Source organism: Chelonoidis abingdonii, chromosome 3 (assembly GCF_003597395.2).
Source record: "Chelonoidis abingdonii isolate Lonesome George chromosome 3, CheloAbing_2.0, whole genome shotgun sequence".
Taxonomy (NCBI): domain Eukaryota; kingdom Metazoa; phylum Chordata; order Testudines; family Testudinidae; genus Chelonoidis; species Chelonoidis abingdonii.
In genome coordinates this window covers 167340241-167358654 of record NC_133771.1, presented here as the reverse complement: position 1 = coordinate 167358654, position 18414 = coordinate 167340241, and the positions used below count along the sequence as shown (strand labels likewise).

Genomic DNA, 18414 nt, shown 5'->3' with positions numbered 1-18414 from the left:
AAAAATTAACACACATGAAGTGAAGATGTGTACTGTTTCTTTAAAGTCCCATAGGAGAGAGGATGGGGAGGCAGAGTAGTTTTATTACAGTGGCACCATTTTACAGATAGGAAACTGAGGCACAGAGACTGCCTTACCCGGATCACACAGGGGGTCCATGTCAGGGCCAGAAGCCGAATCCAGATCTCCTGAGTCCCAGGCCAGTGCCTAATGCCCAAGGCCACCCCAGTGTTGCCAACTCATGGTTTTTTCACTGTTCTTAACTCCCCAGCTCCGGAAGTCACGGGATTCTCCTTTTTCAACCCGGGGATGTGCAGAGCCACCGCCGCTGAGCCCACTAAACCGGAGCCAGGGATCCGCCCAAGCGCGGCTCTTTCACCTCTGGTCTCGCAGGGCAAAGGGCACGAAGCGCCCCATCGCCCTCCCGGGGCAGCGACCCCCACGAGCCCTGCGGAGCTAGCCCGGCCCGGGCTGCACCCAGCCGGACCCTGACGCTAGGAGTCCCCCCCCCTAACCAACCCGAGCCTTCCTCACCTGCATGCGCCGCTCCTGGAGACCCCCCGCCCACCTGTCCCGTAAGCCAGGCCCCGCCGGGGGTGGACTGACCCAGCTCCTAAACACACGGCACGTGCCGGAAGTTGGTACGCTCCCAACGGACGTTTCCGAACGGCTCCAGGGAAGCGGCCATATGTTGTTTGGGCAACCGAGTCTATCCAGGGATAACTCACATGACCTTGCGCTGTCTCGGCTCAATCGCGGTTTAAAACTCGGTTCCGAGAGGATGGTCTGAGCGCTTGCTCAGGCGTGACCTTTGACCCACAGGGCGGAGCAGTCGACTTGATGCGCATGCGCATTGTTGGGTCCGACGGCTGAGTCAGGAGTGGTGAAGCAGCCCGTGATTGACGGACGGTGCGGCGCGTGCGCCTGGGTGTTCGCGCGCTGAGAGGAGCGGCGGATACTGTGCGTGAGGGCCCTGCCTGCTGCCGGGGCCTGCTCCCTCAGTGGACGGGGGAGGGGCCAGTCCGACCTCGGCGCCGCGCGTGGGGCCCAAGGAGCCCCCGCCACGAGAGCCAGGCTGCGCGGTCGCTGCAGGAGGGGAGGCGCCGGCTGCCCGAGCAGGGTGAAGCTGGGCTCAGCCCCCGGCCGCGCGGGGCGGGGCTGGTCGTCACTGCCGTGTGTGTGTCAGGCGCTGCGGGCGCCGCCGCCCTCTCCTGAGGGGACGCGGAACGGGGCTCCTGTGGCTGGCGCCGGACAACCCGCCCCTGCGGCTCCGCGCTGCGAGGTGGTGTGTTGCGGAGCCTCCTGTTACCGCAGACGCTCGCACTGGGTAACACAGAGCCAGCCCTGGACTCCTAGCTGAGCCTGGATCTATTGCCTCCTATGGAGATAGGCCCGGGGTCTGGTTTGTGAGATAAGGCAGAAGCCCCACTTCGCGTTATGGAGAGGCTGCGAGAAAGGGTGGCTAATGTCAGTGCTGACACCGGGAGAGAGGGAACAAGGGTTATCCCGAGGTTTTGTTTGGCGTTGTGTGTAGCCGTGTCCATCCCAGGATATGAGAGGGGCAAGGTGGATGAGGTTATAGCTTTTATTGGACCCACTGCTGTTGATGAGAGACAAGCTTTCAAGCTACACAGAGCTCTTCTTCAGGTTAGGCGCCTGTTTTCATGTGCTATGATATAATCCTGTAATTTCTTTTAAAACAGGTATAAACATCCTTTATTTATTAGCTGGGAGCTATTCAGGAACCTAGTGGCTTGGATTTGCAAAGTAAGATTACTCAGATCACTTAGATAAGTGATTGTCCTATAAGTATGATAATAAATAATATAAAACCAAATTAAATGGTAAAAAGCCAAAATACAGTAGCAGCATGTAGTTAAACTGGGGTGTGTACAGTACAGGGTAAGGGCTGGTCTACATTGAGAACTTAGACTTAGCTATGCCAGTATATCAGAGGTCCATACCCCTGTGTGAAGTATAGCTAAGCTGACTTAACCTTGTGTAGCCAGTACTAGGTCAGCTGAAGAATTCGTCCCTCAGCCTAGCTGCTGCCTCTCAGGGAGGTGGATTACCTACGCAGATTCTCCTGTTGGTGTTGTAGGTAGTGTCTATACTGAAGCACTGCAGCTGTGCTGTTGTGGCATTTTAAGTGTGGACAAGTCCAAAGTGTAGACTTACCCTGAGACCATGTCGATGGGAGAGATCTTTCCCATGGACATAATAAAAACAGCTCAATGAGCAGCAGTAGCTTTGTTGGCGGGAGAGCATCTCCCAGCAACATAGTACTGTGGAGTTGTTTATATGCTGGGAAAACTTGTGTTGCTTGGGGTGGGGGTGTTTTTTTCACACCCCTAAGCAACAAAAGTTCTGCTGACATAAATGCTAGTGTAAACATGGCCTAAGTGAGGCCGCAATACTGAAAATGTACATGCACTTAACTTTACAGATGTGAATAATTTCATTAACTGTGGAAATAGATGCATTCAGTATAGAATCGTCAAGTTAAAAGGGACTGCAAGGGTCATATAATCCAGGGGTTCTCATACTGGGGATCAGGACCTCTCAGGGGGTTGCAAGCTTATTACCTGGGGGTTGTGAGCTGTCAGCCTCTACCCCAAATCTTGCTTTGCTTGCAGCACTTATAATGGTGTTAAATATACAAAAAATGTTTTTAATTTATAAGGGGGTGGCGGGTTCACACTCAGAAGCTTGCTATCTGAAAAGGGTCACCAGTATAAAAGTTTGAGAACCACTGATCTAGTCTAACCCCCTTCTAAGATGCAGGATTTATTGTGTATAAACCAGCAGTTCTCAAACTGTGGGTCAGGACTCCATTTTAATGGGATTGCCAAGGGCTGGCATTAGTCTTGCTGGGGCCAAAGCCCGAGCCCCACTGCCCAGGGCCAAAGCCCAAAGACTTCAGCCCTGAGTGTAGGGAGTGGGGAGGCTCAGCTTACAGGCTCCCCAGCTGGGGCTGAAACCCTTGGGATTTGGCTTTCCCACCCCCAAGAGCAGTGGGGCTTTGATCCTGGCCCCACTGCTTGGGGCAGCAGGGCTCAGGCAGGCTCAGGCTTCAGTTTCCCCCTCCTGGGGTCATGTAATAATTTTTGTTGTCAGAAGACGGTTGTCATGCAAAGATGTCTGAGAACCCCTCATCTAAACCATCCAAGACAAATGGCTGTTTGGCCACCTTTTGAAAACTTCCGTATAAGGAGCCTCCGCAATCTCTCTAGGTAGTCTGTTCCATTGTTCTTCTGCTCTTACTCTTACAGTTAGGAAGTTTTTTCTGAGAGTTAGTCTAAATCTGCTGTATGCTGTAGTTTGGACCCATTGCTGCTTGTCCTGCCCTCCGTGGCAAGAGATAACAACTTTTCTCCATCTTTTTTTATGGCAGCCTTTCATGTACTGAACACTGTTATGTCCCCCGACCCGTAATCTCTTTTCCAAACTAAATATACCCAGTTCCTTCAGCCTTTGCTCCTATGGCTTGCATTCTGTCCCTTTGCCCATCTTTGTTACTCGCCTCTGGATCCTTCCCAGTTTCTTCATATCCATTCTATACATTGGTGACCAAAATTGGATGCAGGACTCCAGCTGAGGTCTAATCAGTGCCAACCAGAGTGGTACTGTTCCCTCCCCTGACTTGCATGCTATGCCTCTGTTAATGCAACTTAAAATTGCATTTGCTTTTTTTGCAACAGCATCACATTGCTGATTCATGTTCAGGTTGTAATACACTACAACTCCCAGATCCTTCTCAGCAGTGCCGCTGCCATGCCAGTTATCCCCCATTCTGTATCTGTGCATTGGTTTTTTTTTGCCTAACTGTTGCACCTTATATTTGTCTTTGTTGAATTTCATTTTGTTCTCCAATTTATCAAGATCCCTCTGAATTTTAGCTGTATCCTCCAAAGTGTTGGCAGCCCCTTCCACCAGCTTTGTGTCATCTGCAAATTTGATCAGTATACGCTGTCTTCCTACATCCAGGTAATTAATAAAGATGTTAAACAACACCGGACACAGAAGAGATCCTTGTGGAACACCATCTGAGACCTCCTTCCAATCTGACATCATTCCATTAATAGTTACTCTTTGTTTGCGGTTATTTAACCAGTGATGTATCTGCTTAATGGTAGTTCTGCCGAGTCCACATTTCTTCCGCTTACTTATGAGAATGTGATGTAGGACTGTGTCAATAGCCTTGACAAAGTCCACGTATATTATGTCCACTATATTCCCTTATCCACCAAACCAGTTACGCTGTCAAGAAGGAAATCAAAATGGTTTGGCATGATTTGTACTTTGTAAATCCGTGCTGGCTGCTAGTGATTACCCCTTCACTCTCCAGGTATTTGCCAATTTAATATTTTATACAGTGCTCTAGTAGCTTCCCAGGTATTGAAGTCAGACTGACTTTAGGTTCCCCAGCTCCTCTTTTTAAAGATAGGCACGACAGTTAGCCCTTCTCCAGTCTTCTGGGACTTCTCCTGTCATCCATGAGTTTGTAATTATTGCCAGTGATTCCAAGATTAATTCAGCCAATTCCGCTAGTACGCTTGGGTGAATAGCATCAGGCCCTGCTGATCTGAATTCTTTCAACTTGGTCAAAAGATCTGATGTGTTCTTTACTTACCCCGATCTGCATCCCTTCCCCTTCATTGTCTCTGATATCTTCACTAGTCATCCGGTCATTTTATTTTTTGTGAGAAGTCTGAAGCAAAGTAAGCATTCAGCAGCTCTGCCTTCCTGTCATCTTCTGTTACCAGCTCACGTTCTCCATTGACGAACCGACCCACACTGTCCCTGATCTTTCTTTTTTGTCTGACATATTTGAAGAACCCCTTGTTGTCTCTAACGTTTCTTGTCAGCTGTAACTCATTCTTTACCTTGACTTCCCTGATTTTTTTTTTTTTTTTGTCCCTACACACTCGCACTATCCCCATATATACTTCCTTTGTGGTGTGCCCCTCCTTCCATTTCCTATACGTGTCACTTCTGTATTTTAGATCGCTGAAAAGCTCGTGCAACCACGTTGGCCTCCTATGGCTCTTCTTACATTTCCACTGTGTTGGAATAGCTTGATATAGAGTATCTAGTACAGGGGTGGGCAGACTTTTTGGCCCAAGGGCCACATCTGGCTGTGGAAATTCTATAGCAGGCCATGAATGCTCACAAAATTGAGGGCTGGCGTGTGGGAGGGGTGAGGGCTCCAGCTGGGGGTGTGGGCTCTGGGACAGGGCTGGAGATGAGGGATTGGGGGTGCAGGAGGATGCTCTGGGCTGGGACTGAGGAGTTCAATGGCAAGAGGGAGATTGAGGCAGGGGGTCGGGGTCCGGGAGGGGGTCATGAGTGCAGGCTCCAGGTGGCACTTACCTCAAGCAGCTCCCAGAAGCAATGGCATGTCCCCCATCTAGTTCCTATGCGGAGGCACGGTCAGGCAGCTCTGCCTTCCTATCATCTTCTGTTACCAGCTCATGATTGCCAGCCAATGGGATCTGTAGGGGTGGCGCTTGGGGTGGGGGCAACATGTGGAACCCCCTGGCTGCCCCTACACATAGGAGCCAGAGGGGGGACATGCCGTTGCTTCCAGGAGCTGTGTGGAGTGGGGCAAGCCCCCAACTCCGTTCCCTGGCTGGAGTACTGGAGCAGGGCAAGTCCCAGACCCTGCTCCTCAGCAGGAGCTTGAGGGCCAGATTAAAATGTCTGGAGTGCCAGATGTGGCCCCCGGGCTGTAGTTTGCCCACCCCGATCTAGTATTACACATGGATAAGTTTCTGCAAGTGTATTATATGATAAACAGAATGGTTGACAAAATTGGAATTACAGACTCTTGAAAGAAGATTAGATGAAAGATTTTAACAAAAATATGCTTTATTTTAGAGCATTGGACAGGGCTGAATTGAGGGGACAGGTCAGGATTTTAATGGGATGATACAAGTGTGTAGCTGGAATGGGCTTCCTTTTAAAAGTGTCTATCAGATTTCAGTAAAAAGCAAATTCTACAAATATAACATTTTGAGGAGTCCAATAGTCCTTTTTTAAGACAGGAGTGGTAGTTTAAAAAAAAAAAAAAAGTAGGAGTGAGCGGGTTTAAAGGTTCATTCTATTACTACAGAGTACAGCACTAAAAACCTTCAGAACTTCATTGTCCATCCCACAGGAAGTGAGTGGGGCTGCTTGCTAGACAGTTTTGTTAGTGCCTGCTACTGAGATTCAATGTGTTTTGTCCTTGTTTGGAGGTGAAGATGGGGAAGATGCAGTGTAGGGGACAGACAAAGAAGCAGAAGTGGATAAGAATGAGAGTGAAAGGTTTGGTGGGCTTTTGTATGAATGCTGTGGAGGACTGAAATGATCGGGGGGGGAAGACTGTGTATGGTTGGAATGGGGTGGGGGTAGTGCATAGGGGGATGCAGGTAGGGGAAAGAGTACAGTTTCTGGATATATGTAGGGAGTATAACAGGAATGCAGCAGACTGGAAATGGGGGAGCTCTCTGAAATATGGATCGGTAGGGAAGAGGCAGGGGGAAGATAGTCTGTGCAGAGATGCAGCAGAGGATGTTGAAGTCAGGGATAGGTCTCTGCACAGTTTAAGGAAAGAGGGTTGGGTGAAGTGAGTCCATGGATTTGTAGGGATTAGTAATGCAGCTGGGGGTTGGAAACAGAGGGCCTTTGGTTTTAGGAACAGGTGTCCACATATGGGGACAGGCAGGGAAGCAGAGTTTGGAGGTAAGGGATTTTGACCCTAAGAACTCCTGAATGGCAGCCGGTAAACGGGGTTACAAGAATATCATGATTCTGGTATGTACATTCTGGTTCACCAAAGAATATTGTGTAAGGAATCAAAGGAAAACCAGTATCACGCTGGTTATAAATTTTGTTGTAAAATATATATTGCTACTATATAAGGAGTGATGTGTATGTACTGAAAATGTTCTTACAGTTTTGTATCAAGGTGTTAATTCCCAGCAGAGCTGAAAAACTGGCTTCCTGCCAGATCAGAGATGTTTATCTAGCAGATGAAATGAAAATTGAGTAATGTCTCATTCATGATGAGCAGTTTGAGCTAAATGCAGATGAAGAATTGTGAAATTTAACAGAAAGAAGAACAGATGGGAGAAAAGAGCATAATGGGAGGGTTCACCTCAAAGATTTACCGGACTGTACCTGGGGGACAAGGAAAGCACATTGTAATCCTGCACCTAGGAAGTAAATGGACAGTATGTTTACCTTTACAAAAACAGGACTCCAGGCAGTCTTGGTTGAAAGCATTGCAAAAAGGGTTGTGCCTGAGATAAGACTGCTCTAGACAGGAGGTTAGCCTATTAAGGTGTGGTCCCTAGAAAGCATGTATTGATTTTGTTGTATATGTAACCCTTCTGTTTCCATTGTCCTTAGTCACTGCTCACTTGAATCTCTGTTCTTTGTTAATAAACCTATTCTTGTTTTCACTAAAAATATACCTAAGTGCTGTGGTATAGTACAAGGAGCTAAACTGGAGCTCAGTTATTCAAGCTAATGTATATACTATTCCCTTGGGGCAGCATACTTGGTATTACTGAGTGTTCAGTGTATGAGGAGCTGAATGCATCAAAGGGCTCAGGGACTGGGATGCACCTGTTGTTAACCTACAAGGCAACCTAAGGGCTGGCAAAGCCCAGATATTGTTTGGGTGTTATAATAGGCTGGTAGTGTCAAGGTGCTGACACAACACCCAGTTAAGCACATGCAAGTCTCCCTCTCACTGAAGACAGGAGGGTAACAAGGTGACTCGCAGTCCTGGGCACCCTGTAAACAGGCACACAGGATGTGGAGGATACAGTCAGGTGTTAATCCCCACCTTTTGAAAAACTAATAATTTTTATTTTGAAATGGTGCTGATCTTTTTATTGTAAGATTATAATACAGTTTGATTAGCTCATAACAAAATGATGTACCACAATGAACTTGGGCTGTTAGAGCTGGACATCCTTGCTGCTATCTGTATGTTTGGTTTATTGCCTGATTAACTTAACCAATTGATTGATAGTTATTTATGTGTTTCTTGTGGCCATGTGAAGATGACTGGTTTTTTTTTGTAGATGTTTTTTTCAAGTAAAAGAAAAGTTGACTAAGATCTCATAAAATGGATGATGTACTTAGTCTGGTTACTAAATCTTGTTTTCATACTTGTTAATTTGAGTTTACTTGAAATAGTGGGGGAGGTCTGAGAATTGAAACAGAAAGCAGTGCTGGAAAGCTACTATGACCCATTTGCTAAACAGCTCTGCTGGGCTGTGTCTCCAAATGCTGAAACATTTTTTATCCCAGAAATATTTGACACTAGGAAATGTGCTTATGTACAAAAATGCCAAACGGAAAGAGGCTGGCAAAATCAGACTTCTGGATCCATGCCACCATGGTGAAGAAGCTGGAGGAATAAGTCATAATGGCTTTTCCAGTACCAAAGACTACTTCCAGAGAAGCCCAGACATGTTGAAGGAACTAACAGCAAAATCAGATAAAATACAAAACATCACTTATAAAAATTTGAAGCTCTGGACACATAGCAAATTCCGTACTGGATCAGACACCTGGTTCATCTAATCCAGAATCCCATCTCTGACAATGGCCAGCATCACATGCTTCAGAGGAAGGTGTAAGAAATGCCACAATAAGAATCTACCTCCCAAAAGAGTATCTCCCTAACCTCATAACAGTTAGAGATTGTCTTAAAACCTGTTGTGGTTATATATTCCTTCTGATTTTTTTTTTGTAGTGTGACTCTGAATATTTATATCCATAACACACAAGTTTAAATACTTGGATCTCAGTTATATACGCTTTATGGTAAACCTAAAGCCATGAAAAAGAGAGGCACTGAGAAGGAAAAAGACTTCTGTGTTAGAGGTGCAATTTACTTGTAAAAAACTTCTGAAGCAGCAACTTTTTGCTGACCAGAGAATAGAAAACTACATCACAACTAGGAACACGCCGTGTAGGTTCCAGTTGACCATGAGATATCTGAATGAGTAGCCTGGATTGAAATAAAATCTGTTTATCTGAACTGGCAGTAAAGGACTACGTAGACACTACAGTATTCCATAGCAGTAATAGCCAGTTTCTTGAGGTCTGAACACAACAAGCAACAATGAGGAGTCTATAAACCAGAGAGAGGCAAACTTTTTGGACCGAGGGCCACATCGGAGTATAGAAATTGTATGGCAGGCCATGAATGCTCACGAAATTGGGTGTGGGAGGGGGTGAGTGCTCTGGCTGGGGGTCTGGGCTTGGGTGGGACTGAGCATGAGGGGTTGAGAATGCAGGAGGGTGCTCTGGGCTAGGACCGAGGGGTTTGGAGGGCAGAAGGGGGATCAGGGCAGGGGCATAGGGGGAGTCAGGTGCAGGCTTCAGGCAGTGCTTTCCTCAAGCAGCTCCCAGAAGCAGCAGCATGCCCCCCTTCCAGCTTCTACACGGAGCCACAGTCAGGCAGCTCTGTGCACTGGCTTATCTGCAGGTGCTGCCCCTGCAGCTCCCATTGATTGTAGTTCCTGGCCAATGGGAGCTGCGGGGGTGGCTCTTGGGGTAGGGGCAGCGTGTGGAGTCCCTTGGCTGCCCCTACGCATAGGAGCTGGAGTTGTGGGGGAGGGCATGTTTTTGCTTTTGAAAGTCGCGGAAGCTCAAGAGCCAGATGCGGCCCCCAGGCTGTAGTTTACCTACCCCTGATATAAGCTATCAAGGAACTTGTTTCACTAAACCACTTTCAGAAGTATTGGGCTTGATCCAGTGTTGCTTGCAATGTTTGCATATTTTTTTTTCTCCTGAAGAATAGTTTACAGATTTTCTAGTGTAGTCATACACTCAAATGTATGTTTCAGAAGCCAGTAGTGAGAGGTCATTATCAAACAGCTATGTCTTCAGAAACGAGCAGCTAAAAATCAGAATGGAAATTATGACATCAAACTAAAATCAGCTAAACTTCATTCTTTTGTTTTGACATTATAGAACTTGTGAGCTCCATGTACATTGCAGCACATTAATAAAATATTTTATACATATGTATTTGTCTTCTAATTTTAGAGTATTCACATGTATATTGTTTGCTCTTCCATAAAATCTAATTTTATGGCTAACTCACTCTTGGCAGGGTCTTCAGTCACTTAAACATAAATCTTGGAAAGCTATATTTCAAACTTTCACTCCGTATATCTGAAGAAGTGAGGTTTTTTACCTATGGAAAGCTTATGCCCAAATAAATCTCTTAGTCTTTAAGGTGCCACCGGACTCCTTGTTAGTCTGTATCCACAAAAACAACACAGCTACTCTGAGATATTTCAAAAGAGAATTTCAGACTATAACAATTTAAATTCAGGTTGAATATCAGAACTGTTGTGTGGTTTAATCCATTTGCAAACTTCATACTACTTAGAACCTATTAGGGCTTTTCATCCATAGAACTCTGAGCACTTTATGATGGTATCAGTATCCACAGTCTATAGATGAGGGACCTGAAGTAGAGAGGTTAATGAACTGATTTCCAGAGATACTTACACTGCATGGCACCATCAGCAGCACTGTGTTGTACAGTCCAGGCACTATGCTAGGGAAGCACTGACTTAGAGAGAAGGGCTCCAGCTACGGATATATCCTGCAGCAGCTGAGTGTTTTTTGATCATCTCCCAGCTAAGTACAGAAAACTAACAGGATGCTCAAAGATACCTGCACCCAAACTTGTCATCAGAGATTTGTTGTTAGCATTGTCAGTTTATATATAATATAAACTCTCTTGTCATGCTCCCAGACAACAGCAAGATAACAAACTAATTTTTTGGGGGTGGGGCAAAATATAGGATTGATATTTTTCCAAGGATTTGTAGTATTAACTTTGCTACATCTTTTGGGCTCTCATTTCTCCTAAGGGAATGTAGAAATGGATATATAAAGTAAAAATCAATAACCATGAGCATATGAACAGTAATTCTAATGTGATTAGTATTGGTGATGATTGCTAAAAGTTTGAGATAAAAGCTGATAATAAATGGAAGAGCACGAAGACTACACTTTCTGTGGTCACAGAGTAACCCCCCGAGCATTTAATTATTAATAATCTTTTGTGCTTCAGCGATGATCTCAAAGTGTTTTGCAAATGTTAATTAGTTTAAAAGGACTCTAAATCACAGCTTGCCAACTCCATTTTTCCACATGTACAAAGAAACAAAACTCTTTCACCTTGATCATCAGACACTAGGCATCCTCCCATTCATAGAAATGTAGAGCTGGAGAGAACTTCAAAAAGTCCTCAAGTCTAGACATCCGTGTTGTGGCAGGACCAGGTAAAACTTGACCATCCCTGACAAGTATTTGGCTAACCTGTTTTTAAAGATTTCCAATTATGGGGATTCCATAATCTCCCTTGGGAGCTAATTCCAGAGCTTAACTACCCTTATAGTTTTTCATGCTATCTAACATAAATATAGATATCCCTTACTACACATTAAGTCCATTACTTCTTGTCTTAATTGTGGTAGCCATAGAGAACAATTGATCATCCTCTTTAGAGCAGCCCTTAATATATTTAAAGACTGTTATCAAGTCCCCCCTCAGTCTTCTTTTCTCAAGACTAAACATGCCAATTTTTTTAACCTTTCCTCATAGGTCAGGTTTTCTAAAGTTTTTATCATTTTTGTTGCTCTCCTCTGAACTGTCTCCAATTTGTCCCCATCTTTCCTAAAGTGTGGTGCCCAGAACAGGACACAGTACTGCAGCTAAGGCTTAACTGGTGCCAAGTATAGTAGGACAATTTCCTCCCATGTCTTACATATGACACTCCAGTTAATACACCCCAGAATTATATTAGACTTTTTCACAGCTGCATCACATGGTTGACTTACTCAATTTGTGTTCCACTATAACCCCCATATCCTTTTCCGCAGTATTGCCTAGCCACTTATTTTCCATATTGTAGTTGTGCATTTGATTTTTTTTCTTCCTGAATAAGTTGCTTTGCACTTTACTGAATTTCATCTTTGTATTCAGACCAATTCTCCAATTTGTCAGGGTTATTTTGAATTCTGATCACGTCCGCCACAGTATTTGCAATCCCTCCCAACTTGTCATTGGCAAATTTTATAAGCATACTTTCCATTCCATTATCCAAGTCATTAATGAAAATATTGGACTCAGGGCTGACCCCTGCAGTACACCACTAGATACACCCTCCCACTTTGACAGCAAACCATTCATAACTACTCTGTGTGTAGTCTTTCAATCAGTTGTACACTCACCTTATAGTAATTTCATCTAGACCCCATTTCCCTAGTTTGCTTATGAAAATGTCATGTGAAACTGTCAGAAGCTTTACTAAAATGAAATACCACGTCTACTACTTCCCCCCACTTGGTCAATAGCCCCTCTCATTTCAGGATCCAGTTCAGAATTTGTCTTCCCTGATTTTAAATCCTCCTGCCCCCCATTTGTTCCCACTCAAGCTAAGGGGAGTTTTGCTATTGACTACAATAGAATCAGCAACAAGCATCTATTGTCCATCATCTATTCCCCCTGAACCATATCGTTTTGTCTGCTTGCAGTCTAGGAGCCAGGTTGAATATTTACAGATAAGCTAAGTATATGAAGGGAGGAAAAGACATTCCATGTAGCCACCTTTACCCTTCAGACAATTCCCTGTAGCTTTCTTTGCAGCTCTCTTGCCCTAGACTGTTAAATAACTATAATGTAATGTAAGAATGCATACAAGGTACAGGTACCAATGTAAGGAGCATGTATTTGATTTACAAAACAGCCCTAATGTAATTCACGTTAATATGTAGCAGCAAATGCAAATAGAATTTACAGAACAGTTATAATAAGCACTTTCAGGGCCCAATCCTACCAGCATTTACCTGAGTAACTTCTACCATGAGTAGTTGCATTTAATTCAGTGGGACTACTCACATACCTTTATGTGCCTAAGCATTTGTGAGATTGGAGCCTAATCAGCCAGAGTTGGGTGAGGACAGAATGCCCGATACTGCGTTTTTTCCAATGATGGAGTCATGAAGCTCAGATCTAGATCTGAACTTCCGCAAGGATTGATGGGGAGAGTATTAAGATCCAGTGTTTGGTTCAGCCTCATTGCTACTGTTAACCTTTCAGAATTACATTTCCTTACTGTACCATATTCACAATGTTGATGTGTTCTTGTGACAGTTATATAGATACACCCACTTGTATATAGATACAATGTACTTAAAGATAATGTAAAAAGTTACCGTTATTTTTGCTTGACTTCTTGCATCATTTTGAGCTTCACCTTTACACTCGAAGAGGGAGAGTACCTGTTAAGTTATCTAGTCCCCCTGGCCAAGGGAGGCAGGATTACACCTTACAGTGAACTGAAAAGGAGGGGAAAAGTTAAAGGAGACCTCTCTACTTCTGAAAGAGTTCATTCTCTACTTCCAGGCCTTTTATCCTGTTAACCCAACCTAGCTCCAGACAGTGACCTTGGCTCAATACTACTTCTGAACAGAAAATATTTTGCTTTTGGAATGCATTAGACTACATGTACTTTCAACCAAATTTCCCTTCGGAATCCAGCAGGACTCTGTACTTCTGTATACAAGCTCTCCACCCCCAAGACTTCACTTTTTCCATCAGTGGAAAAGATTCAGACCTTAAAGGGAAAAAATAATTACCGCACCCCAACTCCTGGGCTCTGAACAAAAGCAACGACTTGCCACCTCTTTCAAAAGTGAAAAAAGTTCTGCAAGGAGCTCCTCTGCCATGCAGTATCCATGATATCTCTGCTCCCTTCTTATTAAAATCTGCATGTAGGAGCTATGTAGGGATTGAGCGTCATGCCAGGAGGTTCTCAGTAGGAAGGAGGGAGGGGAAATGGAGTGGGACGTGGCTGAGGTTAGATGGACATGGTAGGAGTCTCGTGAAAGCAGCCGGTCTCTTGGATGGGGCACCAGGGGGTCCCTAAATTCCTCTGGGGCTAGAATGACAGGGGAGGGGTCCTTGTCTTCTGGGGCTGGGATGGCGGCAGGGAGGGGGGTTCTCGTCTCTACTCTGGGGCAGGCGGTGGATTTCTTCCTCTTCCCCCTCCCACCCGGCTCCCTCCTCCCTCCACATCCTCCTCCATCCCGGCTCTGCTGACGTGTCGGCCCCGCTCCCTCCTCCCCCCGCCGCCAGCCCTGCTAACATGGCTGCAGCGCGGCCGCGCGTCTCTGTCCTGCTCCTCGCCCTAGTCGCCCTGCTCCTGCCCGCTCAGCGGCCCCTCTGCTCGGCCACCAAGCACCTGGACCGGCGCTTCGCCGAGCGCAAGCGCTGCGCCGACCCGGAGTGCAGCAGTAAGTGGGTGCGGGGCGGTCCTGGTGACTCTGCTCGGCGACGGCTAGGACCTGTTGGCATCTCCAGGGGGCCCTCCCAGTGATTGGGGGCCCGCTGGGGTCACCCCTGCTGCGGGGAGGGGGAGATGCTGGGCTTACCACTCTGCGCCCCCACACCACTGCTCCACCCCAGGCGCCCTCTCGTGGGGAGGGAGATGCTGAGGTTACCCCTCTCCCAGTGCTGCCTCTCTCGGTGGGAGGGATGGATGCCTGATGCCCTTCTCTCTGCCCACAGCTTCCGAGAGATTGCTTGGAAACTTGTTGCTTAGTTTATTACAAATAGTTGTTTGCAAGTACGCCGCCTGCCTTCCCCGTCTGGTGTGTCGTGTAAAGGGAGAGGGACAAGGACCCGGGCTGGTTATTGGGGGATCTTGCTAGGGAGGGAGACAGTCTCTTGTTTTCTGTCTAAGCTTTTGCCTCATCTTATGGGACGAAATGTGTTTAAAAACTACTCCGGTTTCTGGAGGCCCGGTGTCAAAGCGGAGCTCGGTGCTGGTAGAAAGCTCCTGCGTTTGGGTTATTACCCTTTCTAGTGTCTTGCTAACCTTGTTGGTCTGAGGGTGGCCAAGTCCCCCTCCCAGTTTCCTGATGTATTACATTGTTTGTGTTTTAGATTTTTAGTAAACATGAAATGTTTGAATTCCCCTTCCATGTAGACAAAACCGTGTCTTCCAGGCGGAGAGGATCCATTCTTTTTCTTAAAGGGAAGCAACCTGAGTTCTTGGAAATATACAAATATTCAGGCATTTCCTGTCTCCCTAGGGGACTTACTGTATTTCTTTTGTCTGACAGGGAATGCTATGCTCCAGAGTTCAGTTTGAAAAGGTACCTGACACTTGGCATATTGACAGTTCAGCAGAAATAATTTTCCATCATCTTTGACACAGATTTGCAAGAATGAGCATTCCAAAATACTTAGAAAATGAATTGTTGTGGCATAAGCTGCATGAATCTGATTTTTTTTTTACTTTTATACAAAAAATAATCATACAATTTTAAATAATTGTATAACAAAGTCTTTGCCTTGCTGCATAGGCTGGCTAAAGACTTGCCTTGATGAACTTGCATTTCATAAATTGATCTTGACCAGTTTTTTTTTAGCTTCCCCAGCTCTCTTCCTCCTGCAAAAACCCTCTTCAAAAACAAAACAAACCTCCATCCTCTACAGGTATAATTTCTGCACTGAATAACATGAAAGCTGATTAGTCATGAAGCACATGGCATCTTTGGATCCATCTGATTTAAAATTATTATTATTATTAATACCTCTTTCTTATTGTGCTTTTAACATTTTCAAAAGTTCTTTATAAAGATTGTAACTTTTAACGTCACATCATGAAACAATCTTAATATTACCATATAAATTTTTGTCTGTTATGTCAGTCATATATTCTTATTCCTTGACTAGATGCCCATATTCTGCATACAACAACTGCATACAACAAGGCCTTCTTTCCTGCTAATTAATACAGATACTGTTCAGGGAACTGTGCTTTATTTTGTTTTTATTTTCTTTGTACAGTGTTGATGTATCGAGGGAAAGCAAAGCAAGATTTTAAAGGTCCAGACTGTCGCTTTATAAATTTGAAAGAAGGAGAAGCAGTGTATGTGTATTACAAATTAATAGGAAAATCAACTGAGCTTTGGGCTGGAAGTGTAAGTACTGCAAAACACTTATTTTATTTCAGTTGTACTGGCCATTTTAGCATTGTACATTTCAATCATCTTCATTTCTTTTGCTCCTTTTCAAAAATCTGAAAACACTTCACTTTTTTACATAGCAGAGATAATGTAGCAGATGTAATTTTCACTTGAGACAAGATTTTAACACACTTATTTTTAAGGGATGCTATTGGGTCATATTTGTATCATACATTAGGTTTTGTTATAATTAACTTTTCATATATTGAATAAAGCAAGAGAAATATTTTTCCATATTTTAAAAAATTCCCCTGCAGTGTTTGCAGACCGAACATTGTGCTAGTACAGAAGAACCTGAAAGTGACTAGAAACTAAGGTCCCAGTCCTGCAAACCATCTGTTTAACTTTGCATGCTGTGTGTGGTCTCATTGGCTTCGGTGACACAATACATACTGCATAAACTTAGCAAGTGAATAAGTCTTTGCAGGACGGTGGCCTATGGCTTTTTATGTACTCATCATTTTATTGTTCAACTGACTAGGTGGCGGTGTTGTCCAAATTAAGTAAAGGTGGGGGGAAGCATAAAGAGTGAAAAGTAAATTGGACTTTGAAAATTATTTCAGTTTTAGTAAGGAAGTATTTGTAAAACTTAGGGTTCTCTGGGGGACTACTCACGATAATAATTTTTTCATAATCAAACTGTGACAGACCTTTAGACAAGGCTGTCATTTTATTTTATTCTGTTTAAAGATGATAGGGGTATGTCCAGACTACCTGCTGTATCGGCAGGTAGCGATCGATTTATCAGGGATCGATATATCGCATCTCACCTAGACGCAATATATCAATCCCCGAACATGCTCCCCGTCGACTTTGGAACTCCACCAGAGCGAGTGGTGGTAGCAGAGTCGACGGGGGAGCCACAGACGTTGATCCCACACCATGAGGACGGGAGGTAAGTCGGAATAAGATACTTCGACTTCAGCTACGGTATTCCTGTAGCTAAAGTTGCATGTCTTACATCGACACCCCTTACCCCAGTGTAGACCAGGTCTAGGTCACTTGAGCAGGAAAAGAAGACCCCTTCAGCAAACCCGCTCAGACCCTGATCCTGAAGTCATTACATGGCAAACTCCTGTTGACTTCAGTGGGAAGAAGTTTTGCTTTCATGAGATCTGCAGAATGGGAGCACTCACAGGGAAGAGAAAAGAAGATTATTAAAAAATACAAGAAGTCTAACCTTACAAGGAGCTGATTAGCCTCAGATGTCACTAGTATTTCTGGCAGTTAATGATGCTCAGCATCTTGTGGGGTCATGCCCTTAAATTCTTTATTCCTGTCTGTCCCCTGCTCTTCTCCATGTCTTTACTGTTTTGCTCCCAAAGATAAATGCTGCTGTTGACAACTAAGTCCTATGCCTCAGCGAGCGGGACTGGACCTTCACAAAGCCATGCCTGCTGTTATTATGTGACTACTGGCTTCATGCACGGGCAGGAGGTGTTGCTTAGGGTGGGGACAGGCAGCCTCATAGTAAGAGTAGTATCCAATTAAAATAGCATAGAAGAAAGTGGAAAGCTGTGCCATGTGGTGAAAGAAGCAGAATTTATAATTATATCATGCTGGCAATTCCCTTATGACACATACTGTGCCATAAATAACCTGGATAATTAGATGGCACCAGTTTCCAGGGCTGCCGGCTCTTCACAAACACAAAAAGCTAACACATTGGGCCCGATCCTGTAGTTCCTACTCATAAGCTAGCAAGGGCTGCAAGATCAGGCCCACAGATTATTGAACAGACAAGAAATTGCAGAATCAACATTTTAACCATATTCATTAACGGAGCTAGCACCAGTAGCTTAAAGGCACATTGTCAAGCTTAAGGTAATATACTTAAAAAAATCCAAATCAAAAGTCCTAATTTATGTTAATAATTTACATTATTAGACTGGAAAGAATTTTAAAAATCCAATTTATTTTTTGCTATTTAGGTGGCTTTCTGCATGTCTAGCCAACAATGAAAAAAGACTAATCAGTTTAATTTTTGTATTTTTAGTTTCTAGTCAGTTTCACTTTCAGCTTCTCCTGATAACACAATGCTGCAATAACTAGGTTGGAAGCTTTTCAAAGGGATACTTATTTATATATGTTTTTAAAATGTCAATTAATGTATGTAAATAGAACCTTTTCTGTTGATATTAGGGCTTTGTAAATGTGCCTATTTTGGGACAAATTTGATTTCAGTGCCCTTTTATGTAGTGATCAGAGGGAGTTATAAAACCAAGAAGTAACTATAGGGATACTGTACTTATTTATCATACAAGGAGTTAAGCTGATCATATTGCAACCTGCATAAACAGTTTATCATCTGAAATGTATTACTACACACTTCCACCATAAACTTTAATTT

The 18414-nt window shown here is 44.4% G+C and overlaps 2 protein-coding genes across 11 annotated transcripts in view; one reads left to right on the top strand and one right to left on the bottom strand.

Annotated features, from left to right (window-relative positions):
• Positions 1–6380, bottom strand: part of TAF1A (TATA-box binding protein associated factor, RNA polymerase I subunit A) — a 35024-nt gene extending 28644 nt beyond the window's left edge. The window contains exon 1 of one of the 6 annotated variants that reach the window (XM_075064322.1): positions 535–6380. The gene's annotated coding sequence lies outside the window, so the exon portion shown is untranslated. The remainder of the gene's footprint in view (positions 1–534) is intronic. The other 5 variants (XM_032784387.2, XM_075064320.1, XM_032784382.2 and 2 more) reach the window with 5 other exon arrangements.
• The window catches only part of MIA3 (MIA SH3 domain ER export factor 3), a 221936-nt gene that overhangs the window by 166560 nt on the left and 36962 nt on the right, over positions 1–18414 (top strand). For 2 of the 5 annotated variants that reach the window (XM_032784370.2, XM_032784368.2), the window contains exons 1-2: positions 14144–14324; positions 15886–16019. The exons of 1 other annotated variant lie outside the window; for it this stretch is intronic. In XM_032784370.2, the coding sequence (XP_032640261.1) occupies positions 14177–14324; positions 15886–16019 (282 nt within the window). In that variant the 5' untranslated portion in view covers positions 14144–14176. Of the gene's footprint in view, positions 1–14142; positions 14325–15885; positions 16020–18414 lie in introns of those variants that run through there. 2 more of the 5 variants (XM_032784371.2, XM_032784372.2) reach the window with 2 other exon arrangements.